This window comes from Centroberyx affinis, unplaced genomic scaffold (genome assembly GCF_046629955.1).
Source record: "Centroberyx affinis isolate AG114_WGS23_722 - 3 ecotype Tasmania unplaced genomic scaffold, CSIRO-AGI_Caff_v1 ptg000297l_1, whole genome shotgun sequence".
In the NCBI taxonomy this organism is placed as follows: domain Eukaryota; kingdom Metazoa; phylum Chordata; class Actinopteri; order Beryciformes; family Berycidae; genus Centroberyx; species Centroberyx affinis.
In genome coordinates this window covers 184,391-211,975 of record NW_027278975.1, presented here as the reverse complement: position 1 = coordinate 211,975, position 27,585 = coordinate 184,391, and the positions used below count along the sequence as shown (strand labels likewise).

General features: G+C 42.9%; 1 protein-coding gene across 1 annotated transcript; it reads left to right on the top strand.

Moving 5' to 3' along the window:
• The first annotated feature begins 164 nt into the window (after positions 1 to 164).
• Positions 165 to 27,387, top strand: LOC139640855 (transmembrane protein 132D). Its single transcript, XM_071515044.1, has 9 exons — positions 165 to 267; positions 5,045 to 5,924; positions 13,864 to 14,001; positions 18,752 to 18,944; positions 21,175 to 21,318; positions 24,329 to 24,534; positions 24,823 to 25,087; positions 25,678 to 25,869; positions 26,014 to 27,387. Exons 1-9 carry the CDS (start codon positions 195 to 197, stop codon positions 27,385 to 27,387), a joined length of 3,465 nt encoding a protein of 1,154 aa, XP_071371145.1. The 5' UTR covers positions 165 to 194.
• The last annotated feature ends 198 nt before the right edge of the window (positions 27,388 to 27,585 follow it).

The window sequence follows — 27,585 nt, the reverse complement described above, 5'->3', positions numbered from 1 at the left end:
GAGATCTCGATGCGCCGTTCATGTCACCTGCAGCACGGACTACACGACAAGTTATACTCCCACAGGTGTGATCTCTGTCAGGTGTGTGAGCCGCAGAAATGGAAGAAGCGATCAGCTCCGTATTCTGCTGAAACAAGACCAAACCGCGGAGACTGGGAACTTGCCTGGAACAGCGAGCCTCGCCGGGTGCCAAAATGAACCTTTACTGCCATAGCTGGAGGATCTTACACATATTCTTTGCAACAATTATAACAGTTCTCACGCAAGGTACGTGACCTGAAATTAATTAATTGGGCGTTTTGAATTATTTGACTCTAAAATGCCTGTCAGAGAGGAGTAAAATGACCAGCTGATTCAATAGTAACAATATTTAACCTGGTGCCCCTTGGAAGTGCCGCTGTTAAAGCATGTAAACTATGTGTCTACGTTGTATTTGATGGCAGCAGTTGAAAACAAACGACCCATTAGAATGAATGGTCATGCATGGTCATTGTGGGTGGGGGTGGGGAACTGAGAGGGGGCTTCAAAAGGGCCTTCTCTCAATAAGACAGCTTTCTCTAAAACTCAGAATAATGGATAAAAAATAATAAATCTTATTTTTGATCTGGTGATACAGTATTCCAATAAGCCTGAGCTTATGTGTCTTACTTGCTGCAAAGAGGTGTAACAGCAGTGAGTGGGTTATTAAACATTTAGGATGGAATCTCAGTGAGGAGTAAAAGACTTGATGGTTTTATGTTATGACTTGAGTCATGCCTTATTGCTTTGTGCTCCCCTTCTCTCTGGGATGGGATTACTTTCCCTCATGGATGACTGCTACTAGAAAACTGGGGTACAGTGTTTCCATGCACATTGGTCAGATGTGAGACAAACAAGGAGCAGACAATAATCTAAATGTCCAACTCTGATAATGAAAAAGAAAGAATAAAACTCATCACAAAGGCATTTACTGTAAAGCCTATAACTGCCTCAAAGAGGGCTATTTCCAGGGAATGCAGGCTGGCTGATTTATATGGATAAAGGGATGATAAAAATGGCGAAATCGTGATAAAACAGATTTTTAAAAGCAGCTTTAAGAGTCTCATTGGACATTGCAATCCCTACCAATCGCTGCACAGGCTTAAGCCTCTCTCTCTCTCTCTCTCTCTGTCTCTCTCTCTCTGTCATCTCTTCCGCCCTCCCTCCACCCTTTTTATTCATTCCTCTCAAAGTCCCTCAGAGCTATACATACTGTATGATCAGTGCTGCATCTTGTTTGTATGTTTGTGTACAGCAAGTGCCTATAGCATCAAAGATGGCAGAATGCTCTCAAGAGTATTTCAGCTACACTAACCAGAGAGATTTGTCAATGAGGTGCCTCAGTCATGTTACGGCCTAACTTTTATCTTGGAAAGAGCTTATACCCACTTCCCAGGCCTGTCAGTTGTGCTGTTGCCAACACTTGGTGAATTCACTGTCATGCCATTCATGGCACAACCACAAACCAGAAAAAACAGTCTGATTACACAGCATATGTGAATGTCCGTGGCCATGTGCAGGCAGCATGAAATGGGATTTAGAGAAGTTTTGAGCCATAAACAGGTCGGTTCCTCTCTCAACTACAGTTTAAAAGTTAGACATCCGTTGTAAGCCTCTGTGATTCTATTTGAAGTCAACTCACTTCTGCAAGCTGTTTGGCACATATGGCAAAAGTCATTACTGCACATTAGAATTCACCGCGGTTGCTCTGGCTTTGTGCGTCTTAATAGAATAATACAGAGATTAATTACATGTGTGATAATGGTAAAAGAAAAGCATACAAAAAGGAAGTTAGTTGACTTGCCTATGAAAAAAAATCAAGTAATACAAAACCGTAAAACAAACCGTAGGGCAGAATCTGCTCTGTAGCTCATCAGGCACACAATAATTTCTGTATTAAAACATGCCATGAGGAAGATGATATTGGTAATAAAATTAATGCTTTGCTCCCACCATCAACCAACCTATTACTGTAATCAGAAACATCACAATTGTTTGCACATACCACAAAACAATGACTAACAAATCCTTGGTAGTATTAAACCTTTCAAGGTTAAGTACCATGATTATTTTCCATTTCCATTTCTAAAACATGTCAGCAAAATTGTTGTTGCATTATACTAGCTTAATACAAGTGGTTGCATATTCTCTCCACTACACAGCACCACTGAGAAAAGCTATTATACACACGAAAAGTTCAATTCCAAAATGCCACATATCCATTTTAGAAAGAAAATCACCACATGAAGTTCATTTTTTGCTATCAGTCATGTGTTACTTCCAAATAGTGGATATCTTAAAAATGAAACCCTCTTAAATCTACCTTGATACAGAACGCATTTTCATTTGGAAACAGAAAGGGATAAACCATTTCAATCCATCTGAATAATAGATTTGATTAACAGCATATGATTTTAAGCCTGGCGTATGGATTTAAGGGGGGATCTCTCTCCCGTTTGTGTTTTTTTTTCTCTTGGGGAGAAGCACTTAACCTACATAGTGTAGAGAAAACAAACAAAATAAATAAATAATTAAAGCAACAATGAAACCATACTTAAAGTTGAAGTGTCGCAGTGTCTGTGTGGCAGCACTGATGCTTTCTGAGTTAACCAAGAGTTCAGGGTCCCCAAGATGAGCGATTTGAGAGGCTGGGACAGCTGGTGCAGCGGATTTGCTCTCTTGTTTATCAGCTGAGGGCAAACTCTCATCATATTGGGAGGGCAGTAGAAGTAGAGTTTTACTTGGATTCCCTGCTTGTTAGATATCAGAAGTAACGGCACTGGATAAGGGTGCTTCTCTTAACATGTATCTGAAATAGCTGTGCCGGCAAAGACTGCTACCCACACACACTTTCAAACTTTGTGTGTTCTCTGCGCTCATTGCAAACGCTCTCCTTGTGGATTTCTTGTAATGACAAGACTTTTGAAATAAGTAGAGCACAGATGACCCGTCAAACTCAACTGGAAAGGGATGAGCTTGTGTGGAAACTTTGTTGCTACACTGGCGGTGCATTCTCCCTCCTGGAGACGGCGAGCCAGTTTTTATTCACTGCAGTTGGAGCTGCTGCCAGCCCTGGTATTAAACAGCACATCTGTCACTGTGGCCACTGGTAGGCTAAGCCGGGACAGCGCCATTCCCAGCTCCGGGCTCTGCCTCGGTCTCTCGCCCACTCAGCGAACATGATTGAGACTCATGTCTGCGTTTGCGAGAGGAAAAAGATGCTGTCGTGTCCCTCCGAGGGCCGATGTGTTGACATGATTGTGACACTTATACACTCATTGCTGTAAGAACTGTGTGACCACACTACAGGCTCTTTACTACGGTGGACGCTTGAGGATAAAACCAGGAGAGGCTTGATAGAGAGACCTGTCACATGCCACCAGCCATGAGGGATATGAGGAGTGATGTTGACTTGAATCTCCTCATTGGAAAAATAACCATCAATGATTCAGTGACACTCCGCCTGGCATCTTTACTTTGACAAATGCATCTTAAAGACGTGTCACACTGCGACTACAGATAGCTAAATACAAAGAAACCCAGTTTAAATGCATTATCCCATTTGAACGATATTATTGTTTGCTTCCGTATACTTATTAAAACAGTCTAATCATGATGATGAGGTTGGTTTGTTTGTTTGCTTTTGAGCTGTTGCTAAAGCTGTTCTTTTTACCACCCAATACCAAGTTTTGTACAGCTTCATCCATTTTGAGATAATCTGCAGTAAACACCAGTGTGTTTTTTTTTGTCCCTAATTCACCAAGTAGGGCAATTAGCCACCAGATAAACAGTGCACACTCAGGTCAGCTGCCATAATCTGTGTAATCTATCAAAATGGATGCTTAATGAGGACGCATGATGGCCTGCTGACCCTCTCCTCTGCTCATTTCCATAGAGGCAGACACCCACCCCCAAGCTTTTAGACCGGATCAGAGGATATTTATGCTGTTGGTCGGTTTTTGCTCACTTTGATCTCATAGAAAAAGATTATTCTATGTGCCGTGTGATCGGTATTTAACAGTCTGCCTCTAAATATTTGTGATAACATCAGAGCACTGGTAAACTGGTGCATGAATGCACATGTTATTGCGTAATTTCCGTTTATTAGGTAGAATTCTATTTCAGTTATGTTGGAATTCTCATTATAATGTACAGTTTGCTTATCTTATACTTTAGTGCTCTTATTTTTCATGGAGGCAGGGACTCTGCCAGGTATTCACAGCCCCCTGACAATGTGAAAAGCCATTTTAATCCTGACTTTTGGTGGCTGATTTCAGCATTGTGCCAACTGCATCGGTCCCACCTGTCCTCCCCATATGGAGGAAGCTGAGCTGAAGCAGAGAATGGAAGGTCTGGGGTAGTGGAAGCTAGAAGTGTATCCGTGAATATAATCACATGAGAAACCTTTGCTAAATATATCATCTCTCTTTTAACACTCATGCTTCAACACTGCCAGGCATTGTTTTAAAAACTAATTTTAAAAAACACTTAGTCTGCCATAATTTTTTCCCATTGGAAACAAGCTTAAAAATTAAATAGTCTACAAGGATTGCTGTGGCAATTTAGCTGCATGATATCTCTCTGTGACATGATTAGCTGTGTGGATGATATTTAGTAAAGGCAGAGAGCTAAACTGCAGCTCCATCCCAGCAGTTGGTGCTGCTGCCTCAGAAACTATAATACTCCTAAGCTTCTCTTGTTGTAATTTGCAATATTTCCCCTACGTGCCCAGCTATGGGAATTTTAAGATTAACTTTTAAGGTCAGTAGCCTTTTAGTGTAATAATTTGATGCCCCACTCAGTTGATCAGTTGGCCTGAGCTGACTTTTGCATTTAAGTATTAGTTCCTGGGAAGTTGCTGGTATGTTTCACGTTATTTTATTCCCCAATATACAGGAAAGCTGAATTCCTCAGTTCAGTTTTAAACAGATTCTAATTATTCAAACCTGTGGTACCATGACATTTGCCTATAATGTTGTGGCTGTAAACAACAAGTCTAGTGTAATCTCCTATTTTTACCCAACAGACTTGAGCAGTCAAGAGTTGACAGACAGCAGTAAGAGCCCAGTGCCTCTCCCTGTCTTCCTGCCAGTCAACTACGAGGTGTGGGATGCCGACTACTTCTTCCTGAAGGAGGCTGGGCAGGACTTCATGAGGAACTCCAGCATGCAGAGTCACACACAGCCCTTTGTCATCTTGAGAGCCAGCCGCCAGCCCGCCGTCAATGCCAGCTACGGCCCTCTGTCCACAGAGCAGCCCGTGCCTCTAGACCTCGTCCAGACTGTGCGGCTCTTCAAGGCCCCGGGGGTCTTTACCTACAACTGGAAAATCCAGTCCTTTGTGCTGACCCCTCGGGTGTTTTCCTCCAAGCCCAAAGTGCGGGTGCTCTTCTATGTGGCGGGGAGGGACTGGGGCCGGGGGGAAGGCGCTGCGGACGAGCTCCCGTGCGTGACGGTGTATGCCTTCTGGCAAACCCAGGAGGTGAGGGGATCCTGTGCCATGGGAGGCGAGCGGGGAACCTGCATGGCCGAGCTGGCTCCTGTGCCCGGCTGGTTCGCTCCGGGGGCAGAGAGCACCAGCAGGGAGAGGCAGGACCCGTCTGCCGGGAACCCCGTGGAGCTGTACTACCAGGCTCAGCCCAAAGTCAATGGGAAGTGTAATTCCGTGGACGGAGGGCGCTGGGGCAGCTCAGAGCAGCAGGCCGAGTACGTTCCCGTCACGCCCATGCAGAGGATCGGCAGCGTGCGTCTCCTGCAGGTGCCCAAAGGAATGGCAACCCTTTCTCGACTCAAGCTGGGCAACGCCATTGTGATACGGACCTCCTCCAAACCACTGAAGAAGACTGACATCGCCACCTTCTACATACTCATGGCCAGCTCTGCCCAGCTGGCCAACTTCACTCTCCGGTAAGCCTTTGCCTTCTGCTTGCAGTGCTCAACCTTGATGTGACCGGTTGCACATTGTTGTCCAATGTAAACATGAATGATTAGAAATGTCGACAATAATACATTGGACAAGATAAGATTACATTGCCAAGTGAAATATTTTCATCACTTCAGAGGGCTCTGTAATTTCAATGGATTTTTAATTAATTGGTCAATCAGAATTCAATGAGTAATTGTTCACTAACAGTATTAGTCCTCTTCCCTAATGTGCTTCTGCTTCCACAAATCCTGTGCCGTCAAAGTAAGGGAATATTGGAGGAAATGGGATTTAGCATGGATTATGGCGTTTCTCTGAAAATATGATAGAGGTTAACTGTCTTTCTGAGAAGTGCGGTAGATTATTCACGTTAAACGGGAAAAAATACACGTTTGAGTGAGCACCATCTGATGACATTCAGAGCCATTTCAACTTTTAGTCATCAAGCTTGATATGGATCAAATGAAATCACGTGTAGCTTGTGAGTCATTATCTCTCTGCATTAAAAGGGTATGCTCGGGCTCTGTGTTTATATCAATGCGGTGCAATTGAATGTATGAAGATCACAGGGATTAACGACAAAGCTCAATTTAATTTAAGGCTGTGTTCTCATTTTGCAATATTGAATGTTCCAGTTTGATTAGAGTTGAGAGCACTTGTAGTACAGTCATAAAGCAATAAAATTATCCCCCCAGAGGTCTCTGTGACATCCAGGATAATGGAGGCTAATTTTATACGAGCATTATTCTGTTTTATATTTTTCCCAAGAATTAATGACTCGACCATATCTGAAGTAAACTCACCTTTAGGCTTGATCTTTGACTCCAGAGTGCGAATTATCTGTTGAGAACTATTATCCCCCGGAGGAAAGAGAGACGCATAAAAGAAAGAAAGACAAAAATAACAAAAAAAAAAGAAGCCCTTTTCAATCTGTTCTCACATCGTTCTCTCCAGTTGTCAGCTTGTTAGGGCTACAGCCCCTCTTCACAGCAAGGTGGAATGATGCAACATGAGAGATTGCCACCTGAACACCGGGTTTGAATTAGAATGCCTCCATCTTGCTCTCATCGTTTCATTGATAGTTTTTATGGTCATTCACACCGTAATACCGTATATTATCAGCCTCCAGACAGAGATCAAAGAGAACTCGATTTCAACACACCTAGATTTGTCAAGCCCAGCTGTCAAAGCAGACAAGTAGAGATTAATGCTAACCTGATTAGAGATAGATTTATTCTATTATTGCAGACACTATCTACTTTACTCAGCCAGTGAAAAATGGCCTGTCAGGAGGCCTGGAATGCATTTTCTTGATACGTCTCTATTTATTTGGTTTGAGTGTAGATTTGATTCAGCATATGATATTTGGGATAAAGCGTGTCATAAATCCTCACTTCAAACTTGGCTTGGTAAACTAAGGTCCAGAAACAAGTGTAGGTGTCCTTGAAGGCAGCAATCCAAAAGTTTGTTGGTTCCTGGTCAAGAGAGGCCACAGTTTTCTATTTCCTTGGACTGAAAAGATTGAGAAACGTTGGAATATACAATCAATACCTTGAATAATTTCTTACTTGCTTCCACCTTGAATTGCTCATAGGTACTGAGCAGTTCGGAAGGGGACAGTCAGCGGAGATGTTCATATATTATTAATTCCTTTTCCACCTGGACCGGCATTCATCCACTTATGCAGTCACTTACTCAGTCAAATAGTGGATGCTGAAATAGGTAAACTGAGCAGGCAGCTGTACATGGCTGCACTTGACCTCCCGTCCAGATTTCAGAGTAAAGCCTCCAGGTTAAGGCACAAATTGAGAGTATATCTCCAGGCTGTAGTAGGTTCTCAAAATTTCCCTTGGGTGTACAGTGCTTTTCTGAGCTGCCCAAAAGTAATGAAAGAACATGAAACTCAATGTGCTTCATCCTACATTTTACAGGGAATCTGGATTACTACTAATCCTTCACCAAGTTTATCTCAGAAACATTAAATTGTATCATAGTCTTCCTTTTCCATCAGTACAAGTGTAATTCATGGGGTTGGAGCATGTGTTTGAACAGGGCAGTACCCCTTCACTCCTTTCCCACTCTTGTAGAAGAGAATTGAATTCTTGAATTCTACTTTTGCTGAAGCAGTGAAGCCAAAAATAAATATTTTCTCTGGACTTTCCTCCTATACGTGGTGCTTTTTAATCATTGCTGCTTTAGTTCCATACTGTCACATTTTACTCAGTCACGCTAGTTTCTACCCAATAACAGATAGTGGAAATGTCTCTTCTCTTCTCTTCTCTTCTCTTCTCTTCTCTTCTCTTCTCTTCTCTTCTCTTATCTTCTCTTCTCTTCTCTTCTCTTCTCTTCTCTTCTCCTCCTCCTCTCCTCTCCTCTCCTATCCTCTCCTCTCCTCTCCTCTTGGTAAGGGAGGCTACTTAGTTGTGGAACACTTGCTGGTTTGATCGGCAGTGCTGACAGTGCCCAATTGTGCCAAAGAGCCCATCAGCATCTAAGTCCCATGTATATGTACTAACATGCTGTAAGGGCAGGTGTTGGAAACTAGGTCATATTTTCTAAATACAATTCAATGCAATGGGCAGTTGCTTACAATATGTCATTGTGGTTAAATCTTAAAACACATCTTAAGACAGTCACATGCACTTTTTTTTTTGCCTGCCATAAACAAGAGATAATTCATTTACTGTTCTCCTGTCTCACGTAACCAATAACACAGTGCTACCCTCCCCCAGCTTGTCAGGCCATTAACAAGCCCTCTGCGCCTGCTCCTTAACAGCTGTCTATGTGCTTTATCACTGTCTGAATGTCCCATTAAGCTATGCTTAATACTCTCTCATCAGCATGATAAACCTGTTATTGATGTCTATAGTAGGAGTCAAGGGACATACAAATGTGAGGTCGATTGAGAAAACGTCAAGCCACACCTGTCCGTTCCACCAAAATGAACCTGTCATTCTCAATGACAGCTTGATAAAGGTCATAGTGAGAATATTGTGCCACCATCATCACACCATTCAAGTGAAGGGCAATTAGATTGCCTAAAACCCATTTAGTGTGTGATCGGTAAGTTGGGTGGCATATAGGATGATCTGACAATCTAGCAACCATTAAAAGTCAGTAATATCTGATGGGATGCTATTAATGGTTTGTCTTTTTATATGAGTTTTATTTAAAGGCAGCATTATGGAAATAAATAAACATGAGGTTCTGTATCAATGGGACACTGTACAGTGAGCTCTTCAACCAGGGAGCCTAATCATTCATCTTTGTGACAAATAGGACTTTTACATCCGTTTTCAGTGCTGTGGACCCAGCCATCTGGCATGAATGTTGGCGTGAACGTCTCCCCAACTCCCTAAACTGCTCCATAAGTACGATAAGCACGTTACTGATAGCTGGCCATCAGACTGGCTAAACGATGGACATTTGCTTGCATAATTAACGATTGCATCTGTTTCTGATTGCATTGGGGTTCACCGGTGGCACTATGGCCCAGCAGTGATGCATTCACAAAGCCAAAGATGGGAACACAAATTCTATCAGCGGGGTAATTACAAACCCTATGCAGCACCTCTATAGCGGGCTTGGTGATGGAGGGCATCTGGCCCACGCTGTCTGGCTTACACAGAACATACCTTCTATCTTGGCACAGAGTGTAGGTCATAGATCAGTTTCAAAACCTCCTGCATGTCGTTACGCATTCAGCTTTTTTAATTGTCTTAGTGTTTACCTTTCCTAACTAAAGTTTAAGAACTGCACTCCACAAACAAATAAGGGAAGGGGAAAGATTGAAAAGGGCCAAGGGCTGCTTTGAGTGTGTTTGACAGAGGTGAGGGAGGCCATGTGTGTGTGTGTGTGTGTGTGTGTGAGTGAGTAGCGAGCGTGTGTTTGTGTACAGATGTGCGTGCCCATATGTGTGTTCGAGTGAGCGAGTGAAGAGTATGTAAAAGGTGTAGCCATTGTGCCACTCATGCCTCGCCTGGTCAGAAGTGAGATGGATGGCAGGTGCAGCACCTGAGAGCTGCTTTTCTCACACACTGTCAGCTTCAGTCTCCACAGCCATCCATCTTCCCTGCCCCGGTGCCTCCCCCTGCCCACTGCCTCCTCAGCGCCTACTAACCCAAGCCACGGACATTGGGTTCCCTGCTCGCAACCGCTCACAAGAAAAACTCCTCTTCCTCCACAATCACAGGGGATTTTTTTTTTTTCCTCGGGGGGGGATGGGGCGGGGGGCTGAAGGAGAAAAGGCTCCAGATAAGTCCTCTTGTTACTGTCACTTTTTATTAGTTAAACCCTGCTCCACTCAGCTCAATACACAGAGGTGTTTCATCACAAGAGGGCATGTTATTCAGAAGCCATTACTAGATTAACAGTGCGCCTAGGTTTTCCCATTAATACGCAGAGCATGCCATCATGCTTACGCCATTGATTACGCTGGATTAAAGTTTTTCCCCATAAAAGGAAAATGATCATAATGCACTTATAATTCCTGTGTTCACTGAGTCTCTACAGTCAGAATCAGTAGTGCAATTAAACACCAAAAACATGAAATGCAATGTTAGTTAAATCGAAGGTCCTGGGATAGGAAACATGACAATTTTTTTGTCATGTCAATTGTTTTTTTGCTGAATGTTGCATTTGCAATATGAAATGCATTGCACATGGATGCTCTTTTCTGCTTAACTTCTTTTTTCAGCATTTAAATGTTCAAACAAAATGGAAAGGGAGGGGGAAGAAAATGAGATACTACGGATTTGCTAAGATTGGATAAAATAAAATATATTCTCTCACACGCAACTTGCTTTGTAGGCTGGGGATTTTGCACAGCATCAAGACTAAGCCTTGTGTGTTTTGGTAAAACATCTTTCCCTCTATTAAAGAATTGCAGCATCTTGCATTTTGGAAATTGCAGTAGGCAGGACCGTGAATTTAATATATTTTTTTTAATTAACTGTGCAACGCTGTCCTGGGCTATCTGCGTGAAGGAGTGTGTACATCGATCTTACATCTGAGCAGTCAAAGTGATTGTTGAAGCTGAAATAATGCATGTTTCTATTGCCTCCAGTGTATTGCCATTAACAGAGGTAACAGGGTGCAGTCGCCTCCCCTCTGGTTCCCACCTCATCTTTCATCCTAGTCACAGAGCGATTGGCCCTTTAGATCAAAGACTCCCGGACTCCTCTCCACCCCTTCAGCCCAGTGTGTGCTTGTCCCCTGTGCTGTCGGTACCACCGCCTCCTGGGAACACTCCGGCCGCTAACAATAGACCGGCTACCCCTTTCTGTTCTCTACTGTCATTCACTCTAATGGACAGTACACAGAGAAGCTGGTCACCTTCATTTATTATACTAACACAGAGAACACACAACACCACCTTTCCCTTTGTGTTGATTTTAATGAGCGGCCCAGAGCCAAAGTTGATTTAACAGTCAGAGGGGATTGCAGAGCCAAATTTTCAGAGTGTAAATTCAGTGTATTTTTTTTTTTAGCAACCTTTGTGTTAAAGGTGGCAGGAGAGACTGTTAGAGAGACAGAGAGGGCACAGGTTTGATTCCCAGAACAAGCATTGGTAACACTTGACAATGGCCTTTTGCCAGTGTATTAACCTGTGTATTAACCTATGGAAAAGTATTGTAAGTACACAACATTACTGTGCCTAATACTCCCTAACGCATAATGTACTTAGAATGGTGTAACAACACAGTTTTATTGATGCATACCTACACAGCAATATTGTGTACTTACAATACTTTTCAATAGATTAATACACAGGTTAATACACTGGAATAAGGCCATTGCAAAGTAAAGTGTTACCCAAACATTGTGTCCTTTTCCATGGAAGTGCCCTTGGGCAAGAGACTGGATCCCTACCTGCGTGTTTTATACCTCTGATGAAAGGCAACTGCCTAATTACACGGTGTATAATATGGCGATTGAAGTTTCCGCTGACTCTAAAACACTGGTTTTCACTCATGTGCCATCGTGACCCGAGAGTCGGCAGGTTTTCATTCCAACCAATCACTCCACCAGCCGATTTCACCCATTAGTTCTCCCTTCTCTGGTTGAGAGTGTGTTAATCAGTGAAATCAGCTGCTGTAGTGTTTGGTTGGAATGAAAGCATACAGATGCATGGGTCTCGGTGGCACATGATTGAAATCCACTACTCTAAAAGAAACCCCTAATCTCTTTTTAATTGTGCCCTTTTTTGCCTGTGAGCTCTTTGTCTGATTGAACTTTTAACAGTGTGACACATGCCACAAGATGAGCCAAATCCATTGATTCTGAGAGAGAGAGACAGAGAGAGAGAGAGAGAGAGAGAGAGAGAGAGAGAGAGAGAGAGAGAAACCCCTTTTTATCTTGCACTCTTTCACTGAAGGCATTGGGTCATGTCACACCGTGCCATGTGGCTCTACTGCAGAAACTTCCATGCCAAGATTAGTGGTCCCTTGAGCCCTCCCTTCCAGATTACATCTTGGAAAAGCTGAATGTGCAGATGTTCTCACAAACAAGGGTTCACACACACGCACAAAAACACACATAAACTTGCACATGCACACAACCCATCACAAGTCCATCAAGAAGTTATCTTAAATATTTCAATTAGGAGATAATGCGTTTTGGTGGAGTGTTTTTGTTTTGCTGTGCTGTAGTCTGAAATGGGAGCGACGTCTCTTCTCCTTTTGCTTGACTTTGAAAGTCCAATTCCCCCCACCCCTCCCCAACACATACACACACACATATATACACTTGGGCAAGCAGGAGTGCTCAGCGTCAGATTGCTGTTGCTTCTATCGTAGATTACACCTCCTCAGAGACTCATAATGCGCTCAACAATTTTACAGCCACAATGTTTATCTTAAAGATTCAGAGATAAACCACACGGCTTTGCATGCAGATGAGAACCAAAGAATTACATTGGCTATGTTGTTCTGGACTATTGGAAACAACTGACTGAGCTAGTTATTTAGGATTAGTCTTATCAGAGCTTTGAGTACATACAAGGAGGGATAGTTTTTGACAGTAGCTGAGCATATGGATTAAAACTACCTGTAGAGCTCTAGACTGGATTTTTTTTTTTACATGTGATTCCCCTGGCCTTACTTGATCGCAAGCCTTGAACTTATAGGAGGATATCTCATTAGCATTCGACCTCCTGTACGCTACTTATACTGGGAAAGTCCACTGGGAACGTCTACATGTTCAGCCGCATACTGCTTACCATTTACAAATGAGAGGCCGATAAGACTAATGAGCCATTAGTCCAGTATGAATAACTGGGTGCACATGGCCATTATAAAGTAAGTCGTACAGGGAAGGAAAGATGCTATCCTCTGTTCTTCAAATGCGTTTTCCTTCCTGTAATGAAAGGAGTTGTGGGAGGGAGGGGTCAGACTGAAGGGTTGCACTGCAAGCAGATCTCTGAGTTTTACATAAAATTTGATTGACTGCTCCACTAAGTCTAATAAATATGCATAATTCCTATCCCTCTTTTTCTCTCAGGTTTCTTGAGATTGTCTATTTGACTTTTTTATTATTGTTCTGTGTGTAATTTAAAATGGAGCTGCTGTCTTGTTAAGGAGAACCTGGATCTAAATGGGGCTAACCTGGATAAGTACAGCTTAAATAAATGAATAGGTAAAAGACACACTGTATGAGGCCACTGGATTTTCAACATGGAAGGAATTTATCATACATCGGGGATTTGAACTCTTTGAACATTTATCTATAACAAGCACATTCAAAAAAGCATAAAGGGAGGCAAATCAGAAAAATTATATAAATATATTTGGTTGATCATTCACATTATGCACCACTTAAACTATGGAAACATAATTATTCATTGCTGTGAAATCCACTGACTGTTAACGTAGGACATTTTACATTTACCATATTCTTGACCTTTTCTCTTTTGACTTTTCCCAGAGCGACAGTAAAGAAAGGTGTGACCTTTCGCACAGCGACACCCAGTAACTCTTTACTATGGGACATCACCCTGGATATGAGGGCGGATGGGGCCATCGCTGTGATTTGTCAGAGGAAGGCTCCCATACCTGGAAAAAGGCAAGTCTGGTCTCTTCGCATCACTGTATATGCCAATGTGTGCTATATGTATGTTTTGTCAGGGCTGGGAAATTCATCATATCTTTATAAGCTTAACCAACCAATGTTTGGGTGGACAAATAGCATTCCAACATTCCTGAAGGGATTTTGTCGTGTTGTTGGATGCCAAGGTATATTTAGTGCTTCCAGTTGTTAAAAGTGGCACTGTGTTAATGTATGTCCTGATAATACCAGTATCCGTATATGTGCCTGTGAGACAAAAGACAAACCACCCGCATGGTTTAAGTTTGAAAAGGGCTTACAGTGGAGGGCATCTCGTGCGGCATCCTGGGATGAGATGTCTTATGCTCTCTAAGCACAGGTTGGCTTATTGGAAAAGCTCCTGTAAAGCTGCCCCTTGTAAAAGACTATTGCTTTTTCCCTTCGTTGCCCACTCCTCCTTTGTACTTAATACATTTCTAAACATTTACCAGCGGTGCATACCTGTACATTCCTAGCATGCAGAAAAACATAATTATTTATCCAGTGGCATAAAAGCTGCAAACTCATTTGTCTGCAACACTTATGGAACAATGTATTATTAACCTATTTTAACAACATGTCAAGCTATACCGAAACTGTTGGATATAGACCAATATAAGAAGCGTTTTTGAAAATCTAACCCTAAAATCGTATGCAAAACTTAAATTGGACTGTTAAAACTCAGCCAATTTTACCAGTGCTTCTACTTATCTGGAAGAAGAGAGAGAACCTACAAAATAACCTTTAAATGGGGCTAACACCCCCTCCATGACTAGTAGCTTATCTGAAATGTCCTTTCAAGTTCAGTTGAGTCGGGCTGTATTTAATTGAGTTGAGTTCATTTAAGTGTCAAATCACAAGCAAGGCCCATCCCCCACGAGATTACAGAACACCTTCATATAAAACGGCATAAATACCACAAAGTAGAACGGCTTGTGCTCTGTGTCCTTTCAAGCCTTCTGCTTCTTGCATAATTGCTTCTTGCGTCGTGGGAGCAACAGGTAAGAGAAGCAGGCTTGTTACCAGATGGCAGGGGCAGTCCTACCATTAGGCAAAGGTAGGCGACTGCCTTGGGCCCCACAGCCAGAGGGCCCCACAAAAGACAAGAATAGAACTAATGTAAACCTATTTTTAATCAATTTACACCCCTTTTTTGTTGCAATAAATTATTTCAATCTTGAGTCTTGGTCACCCTCCTACTCAGTCAGGCTATAGTGGGCTTGTGAGATTTTGCCACTTGACTTTAAGCTCATTTTCCTTGCCACTGCATCAGTAGCTGAGAGAGAAGTCAAACAAAATAAAACAAGCAAAGCTACTCAAGTTTATATACAGAAAGGACGCATTAAAAAGCGAGAGAGTTGATGGATTCAGGGGGGATCCAGGGGGTCGTATTCTTGCCTTTGCCTAGGGCCCCCAAATCACTAAGTCCATCCCTGCCAGATGGCCACTGGTTTGAATCATCAGACAGGCTGGGAAAGTGTGGGTGGGGAAAGTAAATGAATAACGATCCCCCCTCCCTCAACAACTGTTGTTGAGGTGCTCTTGAGCAAGGTCCTTATCGCCAATTTCTCCAGTGGAGCCGCTCAGTGGCCAACAGTAGAAGACTGTGGTTGTGTTGTGCAGCTCCCTGGTGTGAATGGCAGACTGAAGTTTAGCACAAACATTTCTCAGAGGCAGTATAGGCCTAATGTTAGATTGACGTCCAGTGAAAAAGGCAAGGGGTAAGAGAAGAGGTAGCAAATATTATGAAGCCTAGCAGTCTCGCTAGTACCTGAAAAAATTCAATCTAGCTGTACTCAATTTTCTAGGTTAGCTAGTTAGCCTAGCTACCTTCCAAGTCAAACTAACCATACTAGCCTAAGCTAGTTAGCTATAGCTTGCTGACCCACCAAAATCATGAATATACAATGGTCATGAATGAATTAAATAAAGAAGGCATTGCCATATTTTTATTGTGTATTCTTTTATTGTGTTATTTCCTAGATATTCAAGCTTGCCAATTACACTAGCTAACTTGTGCTCAGAGAAACTGTGGTTCTTTGGCTACGCCCATTGAGGTTTAACTCAACCAGTAAGATAATTTCTGCTTCCAGAGCTGCTCTGACTGAAATATTTGTATAACTAAAACTCAAATCTGCTTGTGAATGTATGGAACTGTATGAATATTAAACATGGCGTTGATGGAAAAGAGCAAGTCTATGCAGTCAATTGCCCCTGAATGAATAAAGGTTAAAAAGTAAATATAATTTGTTCCATTATAGGGAAAAATTCAAACTCATGAACAATTGGGTTTGTCTAACATTGACACTTCAGAGGTCATACAACAATGGGAACAAGCAAAGAGACATTTAACTTGCTTCAAACAGCGGCAGAACACTGACCTTATCTGTGCTTGTCATTATTGGTTTGACCTCATTAAGTTGTTTTCCCCATTTGCCGTGGATTAGGACATTGTTTATCACAACTACTTTTTGGGTTAACATATTTTTTCACTCAGACTCAGTTAGGCTAATCCGCTCTAAAATGTCATGGAACTTACAGAACCCCTGCAGAGGCTGTCTACTGTCACACCACTATGGGGATTTCATGGACTTTTTTGTCTCTCAGCTTCCTAGCTTTAGTAAGTACTGAGAGTGTTTGCTGTATCTGTACATTAAAGCTTTTTTTATCCTCTGTCACAACGGCTTTGTTTGGATCTTCAGACTAAATGCGGCCACTTACAGAGAGTGCTGCTGGCCATAAACAGGTTATTGAAGCCTCATTCCCCTGCTTGCCTCACAAGAATGACATAGGGCTTAAATAGCATAGCAGCATGCCCCATCTTACAAATATCTGTGTTAATGCATACTTAAGGGCTAGACACAGGCATGCTTATGTGAATCAAGCATATCTTGTTTTGATACTTGACCACAATACCGTTATCTTTTAATCTTAGTCTTTCTGAGCAATATGCTAAGATTATTTAATTACACAAAATCTCTGTCTTGCCCTTATAATGCTAGATGAGACACTGCACAGTAGGAACTTTGCATGCTTCGTTGCTATACTTAATGGAGGATTAACAAAATATGATACATTCTACAACTGTTAGTGCTTTAATGTGGAAAAAGGAAGCATATGCACCCCTGTAGGAACAATGGGTCATTCTCATGCAGTAGGAATGACCTATATCTGCACAGCTGTTATACAGATATTTACATAACATGTACACAGAGATGCAGTGGGTTGATTGTGCCTATTTGGGTTTGTGCATGCTTTTTGTTTCCTAAGATATCCTCGCTACGGTTCACGATACAGCCAAGAAACAAAGGCCAGAATGCTCAGTTGGGCCATGGGAGAAAATTGAATCCATAGCTAGGACACTCTGTTCTGGCAAGCATCACTGAGAGGCCATTATAAGTTACAAAGGCTTATACTTTGTTGTGAATGCAGGATGCTGCTATCCTCTGACTACCCTTTTTTTTCTCTGTTCACAATATACAGTCCCAGCAACTACAGCGCAATTCAGCTCTATTCTTTTTTGATTTGGGGTTCAGTAGTGTGGAAATGCCTAGAGATGCAAAGTGTTCTACAAAGACACAAAGGGGGATTGGGTTCTTGCTGCAGCCACTAGGATCACATTCCTCTTCAACAAAATCTCTGCACTTTCCATCCGCAGGGCCAGCTGCATACCATCCCACTACAGAGGAATCTTTTTGGTTAGAAATCGTAGTCGAAATGATATCTCACCACATTCTCCTCTTCAACTCAACAATCTAGTCTCAGTCATTGTGATTCAAGGTTTTTTTTTTTTTTTACTTTCCACTTCTTTTTAAAAGCCCTTACATTTTCTCAGCTATTCCACTTGAAATGCTGTAGATGGATCCTTGAGATTAGTACAGATCTAAATTCTGATATTAGACATTAAGTGTTGTGTTGAATGTATATATTAACAGTGACATGTCTAGCCTACTGTTCATATATTGCGCTGCGTCTGTGCACCGCACATTAGATCCTATTGATCTATTGTCAGTGTGTACAGTGAAACTCTTAGTTGTCAATATGCCTCTGCACCAAGGTCACCGCAGCAAATTACTGTACCTCTATTTTACTCTGTGATTAACGTGATTCTGATACTGATTCTGACTGGACTCTCACTTTAAAGCTTATTAAAGTGCAGCTCTGGCTATGGCTGATACTGCGTCCATCGCATTAATCTCCTGTCTCACACATGGTCAAATCCTGCTCATTTACTTTTCGCAGCTAGTCATACCTTTTGTGTACATCAATTACACGATTATCTCTACAGGAATTCAATGTGTGGAATGAGAGTTGGAAGACCCCTATGGGGAAATAATTATAGTATATACCAGTGACTGTGCTGGAAAAGATTATTTTTTTCCCTGCTGTTAATTACACAACAAATGTGTTAAAAGAATTAGATGCCCCCCAAAATAACAACAACAAGCTGAAAAAAGCAGAGCACCGCCTGCGCTAAGTGATTATAACATAGTATGACACCGGACTGCTGCAGTAAGATTATTATTACGTCCTGGTTTGCCATCTTGCCTTGTTTACCATGGTTGTTTTTTGTTCTGGTCCCTATTTTTTTTGGTACATGGTTGGTTATTTTCCACAAACCTTTCAGAAAACCAGGGGATTTTGTATCCGTATTTATGTGCAAGTGCTGTATGCCTATCTATCTGTCTTGAGTCCACACAATTGACCCAGTTCTGTGTCTCTCATCCAGGCTTGAAAGCAGTCTCCTGGAGGTGCTTCAGATGGACTTTGAGGTGGAGGAGCTGAGCAGTCCTCTAGACAGTCAGGTGATCATATGGAAACTGGAACTACCGCCTGGTTCCAAGGATGCAGCCAAGACAGAAGGAGCCATGAGGATCTATACCACTCAGAGAGACTTTGTCGGCCTGGCCCCTCTTGTAATGGTGAGCAAACTGACAGCTTGCAGCCCACAGCGGTGTCACACCTAATTATTATTAAATTCCGCATTGATGTTACTGACAACAGTGTTTCCAATAATGCCAACACTCGCATCGCATCCTTTGAGCTTTCGTGCATGAAAATATCATAAAATGCACTTTGTTGTGATCCATTCCTGTCTGGTTTGCATACGCAGAAGGCTGAATATGCCTTCGGTTTGTTTAGTAAATGGGTTCTATTTTGGGCAGAGAGTGACCTTGTGTTGTTGACTGTCAGCTAGCTGATGTCTCTCTTCTGTTTTGTTCTGCTCTGTTCTGGCATGCAATATGTGGTCACCCTCTCCTCCTAACAGCTGCCTCATGTGTTTCTATTTCAGTGCTATCCTTCCTTATCATACAACCTCCATAATTAATCCATGATATAATCTGTGCTACTAAATACAGAACATTACACAAGCTATTACAGCACTTTGCATTACAATATCGAATGTGCTTTCTGTGGTATCCGGTATCTGGGCCAGTGACCTCTTAATACACCACTGTCTGCGAGAATAACACATTGAACCTTTCACATTATCATATCCTGTTTGTGCATCTCTGAAAGTGACTTTTAAAAGATTTTGCATGTTTCTTTCATCATTTCAATTCATTGAACAATATCACAGCATTTGTTTGATCCCATATTATTGATGCAAATTGATGCACATGCACATTATTGATGTAAATTGATGTACACTTTATAGTTTACAGTAAGCTATACTCTCGGCCAGTAGGTTACTGATGTTTTGCAGCGCCATCAGCAGCATTTCCATTATAATGTAGGTGGAATGTTTGAACTTATGAGGACATGCTACCCTGATTTGTGATGGAAATTTGACATGGTTCATCTCTCTTGTGGATTAGAAGCTGACCTCAGGCTGAAGGCCAAACATGAGGGGATTTGATGGTTGGCCAGGGGGGACATTAGCTCTGACTGATCACTCTTAGCCTTGCTGTATGAACTCCCGCTACAGCTGCTGCTCAATAGTCCTCTATAATGGTCAAAGGCTGGTTTCAGAGGTCGCTTTTTACTATGCCATAAGCCTGGTTGTAATGACAATTAAAACAATGATAGTGTTCAGTTATTTCAGCTTTATTTAAAATAGTGTGTTTTTACAGAGGAGGGGAATGTACCCATCTGGTTAATTTTCATACCTTTGAGTCACTGTGATTTCAAGCCAAGTGTCTCCTTCAATTTTGTCTTAACTGATCAGTCACAGAATTAGACCATTCTGCACTCCACTGCTCTCCATGCACACTCATATGCACACATAAACACACACACCGAGCGAGATAGAGACAGACAGAAAGAGAGAGTACACTGTTTATAACTCTACCTGTTAAAAGCAAACATCTTAATCATCGAATATTGTTGCAAAAGTAGATATACGATTCTTAATAATGATAATGAAAAACAAAGTTGTATATTTTTAATCATATTAACTTATTTAGTCATTTTAACAAAATAATTCAACATTCAATTAGGATAAGTGTACCTGCAAACTGGAAAAATACAGTGAGATTAATAATGTACTGTATTAATGCATACGTACTTTTGAGGCTGTATATGAGTAGGTATATTATTCTTTGTAAAAGACCATGGCTCTAGTTATTTAACCAAGTTTAAAGTCATATGCCATTGCTCTTGCCTGAGCGGAAAATCCAAGATTAGCTCTCCCTTCTATGTGGTGACCCAGCCATCACCCGGCCTCGTCTCCTCTCCCTCCAGCTTCCCAAAGGGAGAATGACCTTCCTACCCCATCAGGACTGCTGAGTCACTCACACTTGGTCCCGCTCTCCGCTACCTTCCTCCTCCTCCTACTTGCACTTCATCTTTCTCCTGTCCCAAAAACCTCCTTTTTTCTGTCTAGCTGCTGTCACTACTCTATTATGCATGAATTTCCTCGTGAGGCAGGAATATTTGCTACATCTGTTGTCTGGCCACCATGGATGTGACCCTTGCACTTGTTATTATTGGTCGCTTGTAATGTTTGCGATCTAGGAATTTAAGCTTATTCTATTGTTGTACCCAGTGTAAGTCCCTCTGGATAAGAGCATCAGCTAAATGTGTAAAATGGAAAATTGAAACATGTCAGATTACTGTAAGTGATTTTCATTGACGGTGGCTGCAAGTGATTTTCTTTTTGTGGTTGTAAGTAATATTTATTGACCGTCGCTGATTTTTTTGGCCTCTCAGGACACAGAGATCCTGAACACAGCCGTGCTGACTGGTAAGAAGGTGGTGATGCCGGTGAGGACAGTGGCTGTGGAGGAAGACGGAGTAGTCACCGATGTGTCTGACTACACAGACTGTAGCTCCAGTGATGAAGATGTCCTCAAGGTAGGATTTAGTGTAGGTCCTCAGACCTTGACATACAGACTAGGGAACGACATCCATTTTTTCTTAGTTAATATACACACATTCCAAGTGCAGTGGTTTTACTGGCATTAATGGCAACTTAAAAACTATTCCATAATGGGGACAGTCGAGAGGTGAGAAACTTTGAATTTTCAAACACAGCTCCTTTTAACACCTATACAGTATCTTTAATTTAACCTTAACCGCTTTCGCTGCAAACTTCCTTGATGTGTCAATGTAGTTCACAGAACTGTGGTGTGAGCAAACGCCCAATCACTTAAACGTGGTAAGTGGTTACTTGAGGACAAAATGGGTTAAGAAGCAATAAACGGGAGAATGTTAGATGTTTGTGTCCTGCTGCCCTAAGGCAAAGGGACAGGAGGGCAATTTGGAGTGGCTGCAACAAAAGGCTCCGGAGGGGGAAGGTTGGTTTTATGTGTGATAGGGAGGACCGCTACGGGCAAATAAGTTGTACCAAAGTCACCTCTGCTCTCCGTCTCTTTTCCACATGGTAAAACAAACTATGAGTTCGGCCCCAACGACATCACTCATCAACCGCGCCAACAATGAACAGCCGCTGAGCTAAATCGCTCACCAGAAATGACCTCGATATCAGCAGTCCGCCACTTCTCCCTGTTATCCTGTGAACCTGAGAACAGCTGACTGCCAAAAGCCGGCTTTGTTTACTGATGAAATTGAAAGTGCTGAAAAGTCAGGCCCCCGAGGTCAGAGGGTTTGAATGTATTTATTCAAGGTTAGAGTGGCGTTGTAAACAAAGGATAAAGACATGGCCTCAGTGGACCCCGGCCCTCTTGATACGTCGCTATTCAATATGATATGTGCCAAAATAGGTTTCGCAAACAACGCGCGATAAGTAAATGTAGTATTCTGTTCAGATTCCTGATTTGTTGCTTCACAAACACATACTGTACATGTGTGAGTGTATTAAGTGAGGATGGGTGTCAGTTGCAGGAGAAGCAGGATTATGTCAAGAGGTAGAATGTCGACTAAATCGTTCCTTTTACCCTGTAATGTAGCAGCCTTTTCTGTTGTTCTAAGCTTAGCTCTTAGTGTGTTTGCTGACCAGATATCAGCTTCAGTCACAAATATTCCCTGTAATCTTCTTAGTCTAACAGCTTGACTCAGATATCTTTTCTCTTCTGGTGTGACTGGAGAGTATCAAATCTGCTAGTGATAGATTGGAAGGATTTATCTAGAATGGCCAACTTATGTGACAAAACATAGCAAAACAAAGTTTAATCTGCAATGATGGAAAGGCTTTTCAAATGTGCATAAATTATGGAAATGGATTTGCAAATGTGCATAGGCATTGTGCATAGGACAGACACTTGAACACTTGAACAAAGCACATATTGAACATAGAGGACTACTTGGTTGATTAATCAGGACTTTCTCTGGAAAAAGTGGTGGCATAACAACTTAATTAACTGTCAACTTGTATGTGTAACCTTTGAACTTAATTTGTCCCTTTGCCATAGATATTACATCTTGCATACCCAGTAACACAGTGAACTTACCTTCTAAAGTCTTTGCTCCTTTTATTTAACAGATTTTCACCTTCTCAGGAAACTAGTCGCACGTCTGTGAGTGTAGCTCAAATGTTGTTTACTTAGAAACGTTTTTTAATTTCTACCTGTCTTTAATACTGTGCACAGTGATGAAAGTCAAATCCCTTTTTGAAATAAAAGATAAAAACATCGAGGGACATCCCAGGTCACAGACTGAGATTATGAGCAGACTGAGCTAGACGGGTGGATGGCACATCAAAATGCCATGCGTTTTGAAGTGACTCTTCTTAGACTGCTATTTGATTATGGCTCTATGTAAGCTGGATAGGGCTCTTGGAGGAAAGTTCTCTGAACCAAGTGGAGATGAGCAGAGGGTCTCAGATTATGGATGACTGGTTGACTGCATCCACTCTGAATCAAAATATGAGAATATGAGATGACTTCACTGGAAATAGATGAGCCTTTGTCTATTATTATTCCATGCTTGACTAGGCAATTTTCCTCTGCATAACAACCATTTTTGCATGGCTTCAATGCCACATATTGCAAATCTGCTCTGTTTGGATGTAAATCAAGGATGGGATTATTCACAGAGAAGAGGCCAGGGCAGTGCAGTTAGCGGCAGCGATGACACACAGTGATGTGGTCATCCAAAAGCTTAAACTCTTGTCATGAGTGCAGGATGATTGACTCTCAAATGCTAGGATGACACAAGATCCTCTCACAAATAGCATGTTACTGAGGCAGCACATCCCAGCTAACTGCTGGGAGATGGGAACGAGAGTGGGAATCTATTTGCTATTTGCATTCCTCCTTGGGCTGTCTGTCAAAGTCACAGTTATTTTTCTCCACTCCCCCGTGCACTTTCAGGGGCTGGTGACTGAATTTCAATGCTGCGTAAATTATCCAATTTATTAAAGCAGTGGCTTTTGATAGGACCAAGGAAAACCTCTGGGCTCATGTCTTCCAGGGTCCCAAAAAGTCCATGAGATCTTTCAGCAGTCACTGAAACTCGCCAAGGTCACTTTTGAAATTATGGTGTAATGAATGCGTTTGGTTGTGAAGGATTGATGTTCAACATTCCAGCGCATGATATTTCGATTAACATAAAATTGCAATGCTGCCTCTTCCTAAAGCTTCGGACTGGTGATCATCACAGTAGTTTATTACAGCCAGCTGACATTACTGTAGTAACACATGCAGTGCAAAACTGCTGCAAGGCAATTTGTTGTTCTAAGGATGGCCTATTTGTTAAAAATAGTGACTTTTATGAGAATATTTGATTATTTTTTGTCATTGGTGAGATGACTAACATCTCTTTCATTGACAACAATCTCATTTTGAGTTTGATATAGATTGTTTACACAAGCGTGCTTACAGAAAGATTAAGTTTGGTATTATCTGGGAAATCATGATGACAGGATATTCAAGTTCTGATGGACTGTTTTTCTCCTCCCATCCAGGTGTCAGACAGGTGCGACTATGTTTTTGTGAATGGCAAGGAGATGAAGGGCAAGGTGAAGATGATGGTGAACTTCACTTACAGCTACCTGAGTGCTCAGCTAGAGCTCAACGTGTGGATCCCTCGACTCCCACTCCAGATTGAGGTGTCAGACACCGAGCTGAGCCAGATCAAGAGCTGGAGGGTGCCCATACTAACCTCCAAGAGGTAGGACACACAAACAATCCATTTGTTTAACCTAGAAACTCTTATTTGGATTCCAGATAAGATTTGTATTAGCGTCCCTTAGCCCGTACAGGGAATAAACAATTTTTAATCCAAATCATATCTCTGCAAGGGTTTAGGGTTTTAATACCATTACATAATGTATTACAATAACCAAATGTGATCCAATCAAGCAAAGAGACAGTGTTCAGTGATTGGAGTGTAGCAGGTCAAAGTGTGTGCTGTGTGACAGGTGTGACCTGCATGTGTGTTTTTGTGTTCATGTCCCAGGCCTGGTTGGAACAGCGAGGAGGAGGACAGGAAGGGGAAGGGCTGCATGCTGCAGTTTCAGCACGCCCTGGTGCGGGTGCTCACACACTTCATGGCTGAGCAGGCGGACCCTCGGGATCCAAAGGCTTACTTCCTGGGCTCTGATTGGCAGGTGGATGTCACGAGGCTAGTGCGCTACTTCCTGAAGGTGGAGGACCCCCGTGTAGCCAGGCTGCAGGCAGGAAGGGTACTGTCAGGACGAGACCTTGGGACCACCTCCATCCAGGTACCCAGACTGGACAACTGTCTGCATTAACCTTAAACCCAACACCCTCAAGATGTTGCTGTCATTCACTTGCATTTACTTGCATCTTGATTTTGGACGTGGCCCATTCAAAACCTTGGAGGAAATCTTGACGGGTGGCTGAAGACTAAATCTGATGGGATGGCTTCCTCTTTGAGTATATACGGAACAGATATATCTGACACTAAATGGATACTCTAAAAGTTTGATTTTGAATAGAAAACTACATAACCAAGTCCACCATTTCCCCTAGTGTGTAAGTGTCATCTTCTGTGTCCATAGCCAAACCAAATTTAAAAATAAGAATGATACGCAGATCAAAAAAACAAACAAACCCAATAAACAGCCTTGCATGGCACAGCATTGTGGCCTATTTGGATTTGCATGTTTGATCTGCGCATCATTCATATGTTGAATTTTGGTCTTGGTGTGCCAGAGGAACCGTTGGCATGCACCACATGGACATGGAGAACAGTGCTTGACGTCCTTTGGGCTACATTAACCTGGGTCTGACGAAGAGATATGACATGCCCTAATGTATCTAATGCTGTTTCTATGGTGTTCTGTGATAGGTGTTTTCTCCGCTTTCTGACACAATATTGGCAAAGAAGACTATCAAGGTAGTGGATGACAAAGTGACCATCACAGAGTTGGGAGTCCAGCTGGTCACGGGCCTCTCCATGTCCCTGCAGCTCAGTCCAGGGAGCAACAGGGCCATCCTGGCTACCACAACCACACAGGAGGTCCTGCAGAGTCCCAAACAGGTAGCAATACCAATCTATATAAATGTCTCACATTACTGCTACAAGTCACAAAGATGAACTGTAAATTAAAAGCACAATCACAAATACAAAAAAACATGGAAAAAAACACCTTTCTCTGAACACTGCTATTTTCTGTTCTTTCAGGAAGCTTTGGTCAGTGCTTGGGTGCAGTTCAGCGATGGTTCCCAGACACCTCTCGACATTTATGATCCCGCCTTCTACCGTGTGGCGGTGACATCTCTAGATGAAGGGGTGGTGTCAGTGCAGGGCTCGCCTCCAGTTGTGGTGGCAGAGGGTGAGGGAGAGGGAGTCCTAGTCAGAGTGGAGATGTCCATCTGTGAGGCCTGCCAGAAGTCCAAACGCAAAAGCACTGTGGCTGTGGGCAATGGCAGCCTCAAGGTCAAGTTTCAGGTAAACAGCCGGCGCCCATACAGCAACACCAGCAGCATCGACAGCAGCACTGTCAGCAGCAATAGCAGCAGTGATGGTGGAGGAGGAGGGGGCAACAGTGGAGGCAACAAGGACAGCAGCAGTGATTATGGGAATGACGGGGAAGAGATGGACAGCGAGAAGAAGCAGCGGCAGCCTTCCAGGGATCCCCCACCCAGCAGCTCAGACTCAGAGAGAGAGGAGAGTGCCATGCAGAAGGTCACAACCACCATCAAATCTACAGAGCGTGCCATCATAACCAGCGGCAGCCTGGGAGGAGTGGGTAAGACCAGCAATTCAGGAAACCCAAGCAGCCCTACCAGCGCGGTCATCAGAATGATGAGTAGCCCCAGTGACAGCAGTAGGGCATATGGCTCAGACAACATGATAGTGGAAGATATGGGCAGTGTTGGCTTTAGCAGCACTGTGAAGGCCCCTGGGAACCTGGTCAACTACAACAACTTCCCCACCAAGGTGAAGGTGCCTGGGCAGGAGCCAGTGGAGATAGACATTGGTGGTGAAGAAATGCTGCCCAACAGACCTCTCACAGACTTGGAGATTGGCATGTACGCCCTGTTGGGAGTCTTCTGCCTGGCTATCCTGGTGTTTCTGGTTAACTGTATCTCTTATGTGGTGAAGTTCAGGCACAAGAAGCCTCCCTCTCATGGGCAGGAGCCAACGGGGCACAGGCACGACTGGGTGTGGCTAGGCACAGATGCTGAGCTGGTGATGAGTGTACCGGGCAGTCCTCTCCAGCAGGAGAACCAGACTGCCACCACGGTGATAGACATCGGGCCCGATCAGACTGCCTCTCTGTCCAGAAGGCCCAGTTGCCTGGCCTCCGTCACAGACTCTCCCCTTGGCTGCGTGGGCTCCCTCAGGAGCAAACCCATGCACACCGAGTCCGTCCACTCACCCACCAGCAAGAGAAAGAGGGTCCAGTTCACCACCTTCTCCACACTGGAACGCCAGCACTCACCACATCTCTCCCCCAGGGAGAATGGCCACGGCATCCACTGGGTCGGGAAGGAGGACAGTTGTGAGGAGGAACCCCAAGTGCCCATCACAGAGCCTGAGGACCAGTTATAATACAGAACTCGATCAGACCTCTCATGTGGATGTGGCTTTGATCACCTCAATGCCTTTGTTTAGTCCAACCTGTTGTAAGAAAAATCTGTGATTTTGCAATGAACCTCCTCCACATTTCATTACCTATCAAGGCCTTTTACTGTACTGTACATGTAAATTATTGTTAATATTGGAGAGTGGGCGTGTGTAGAGATGTTT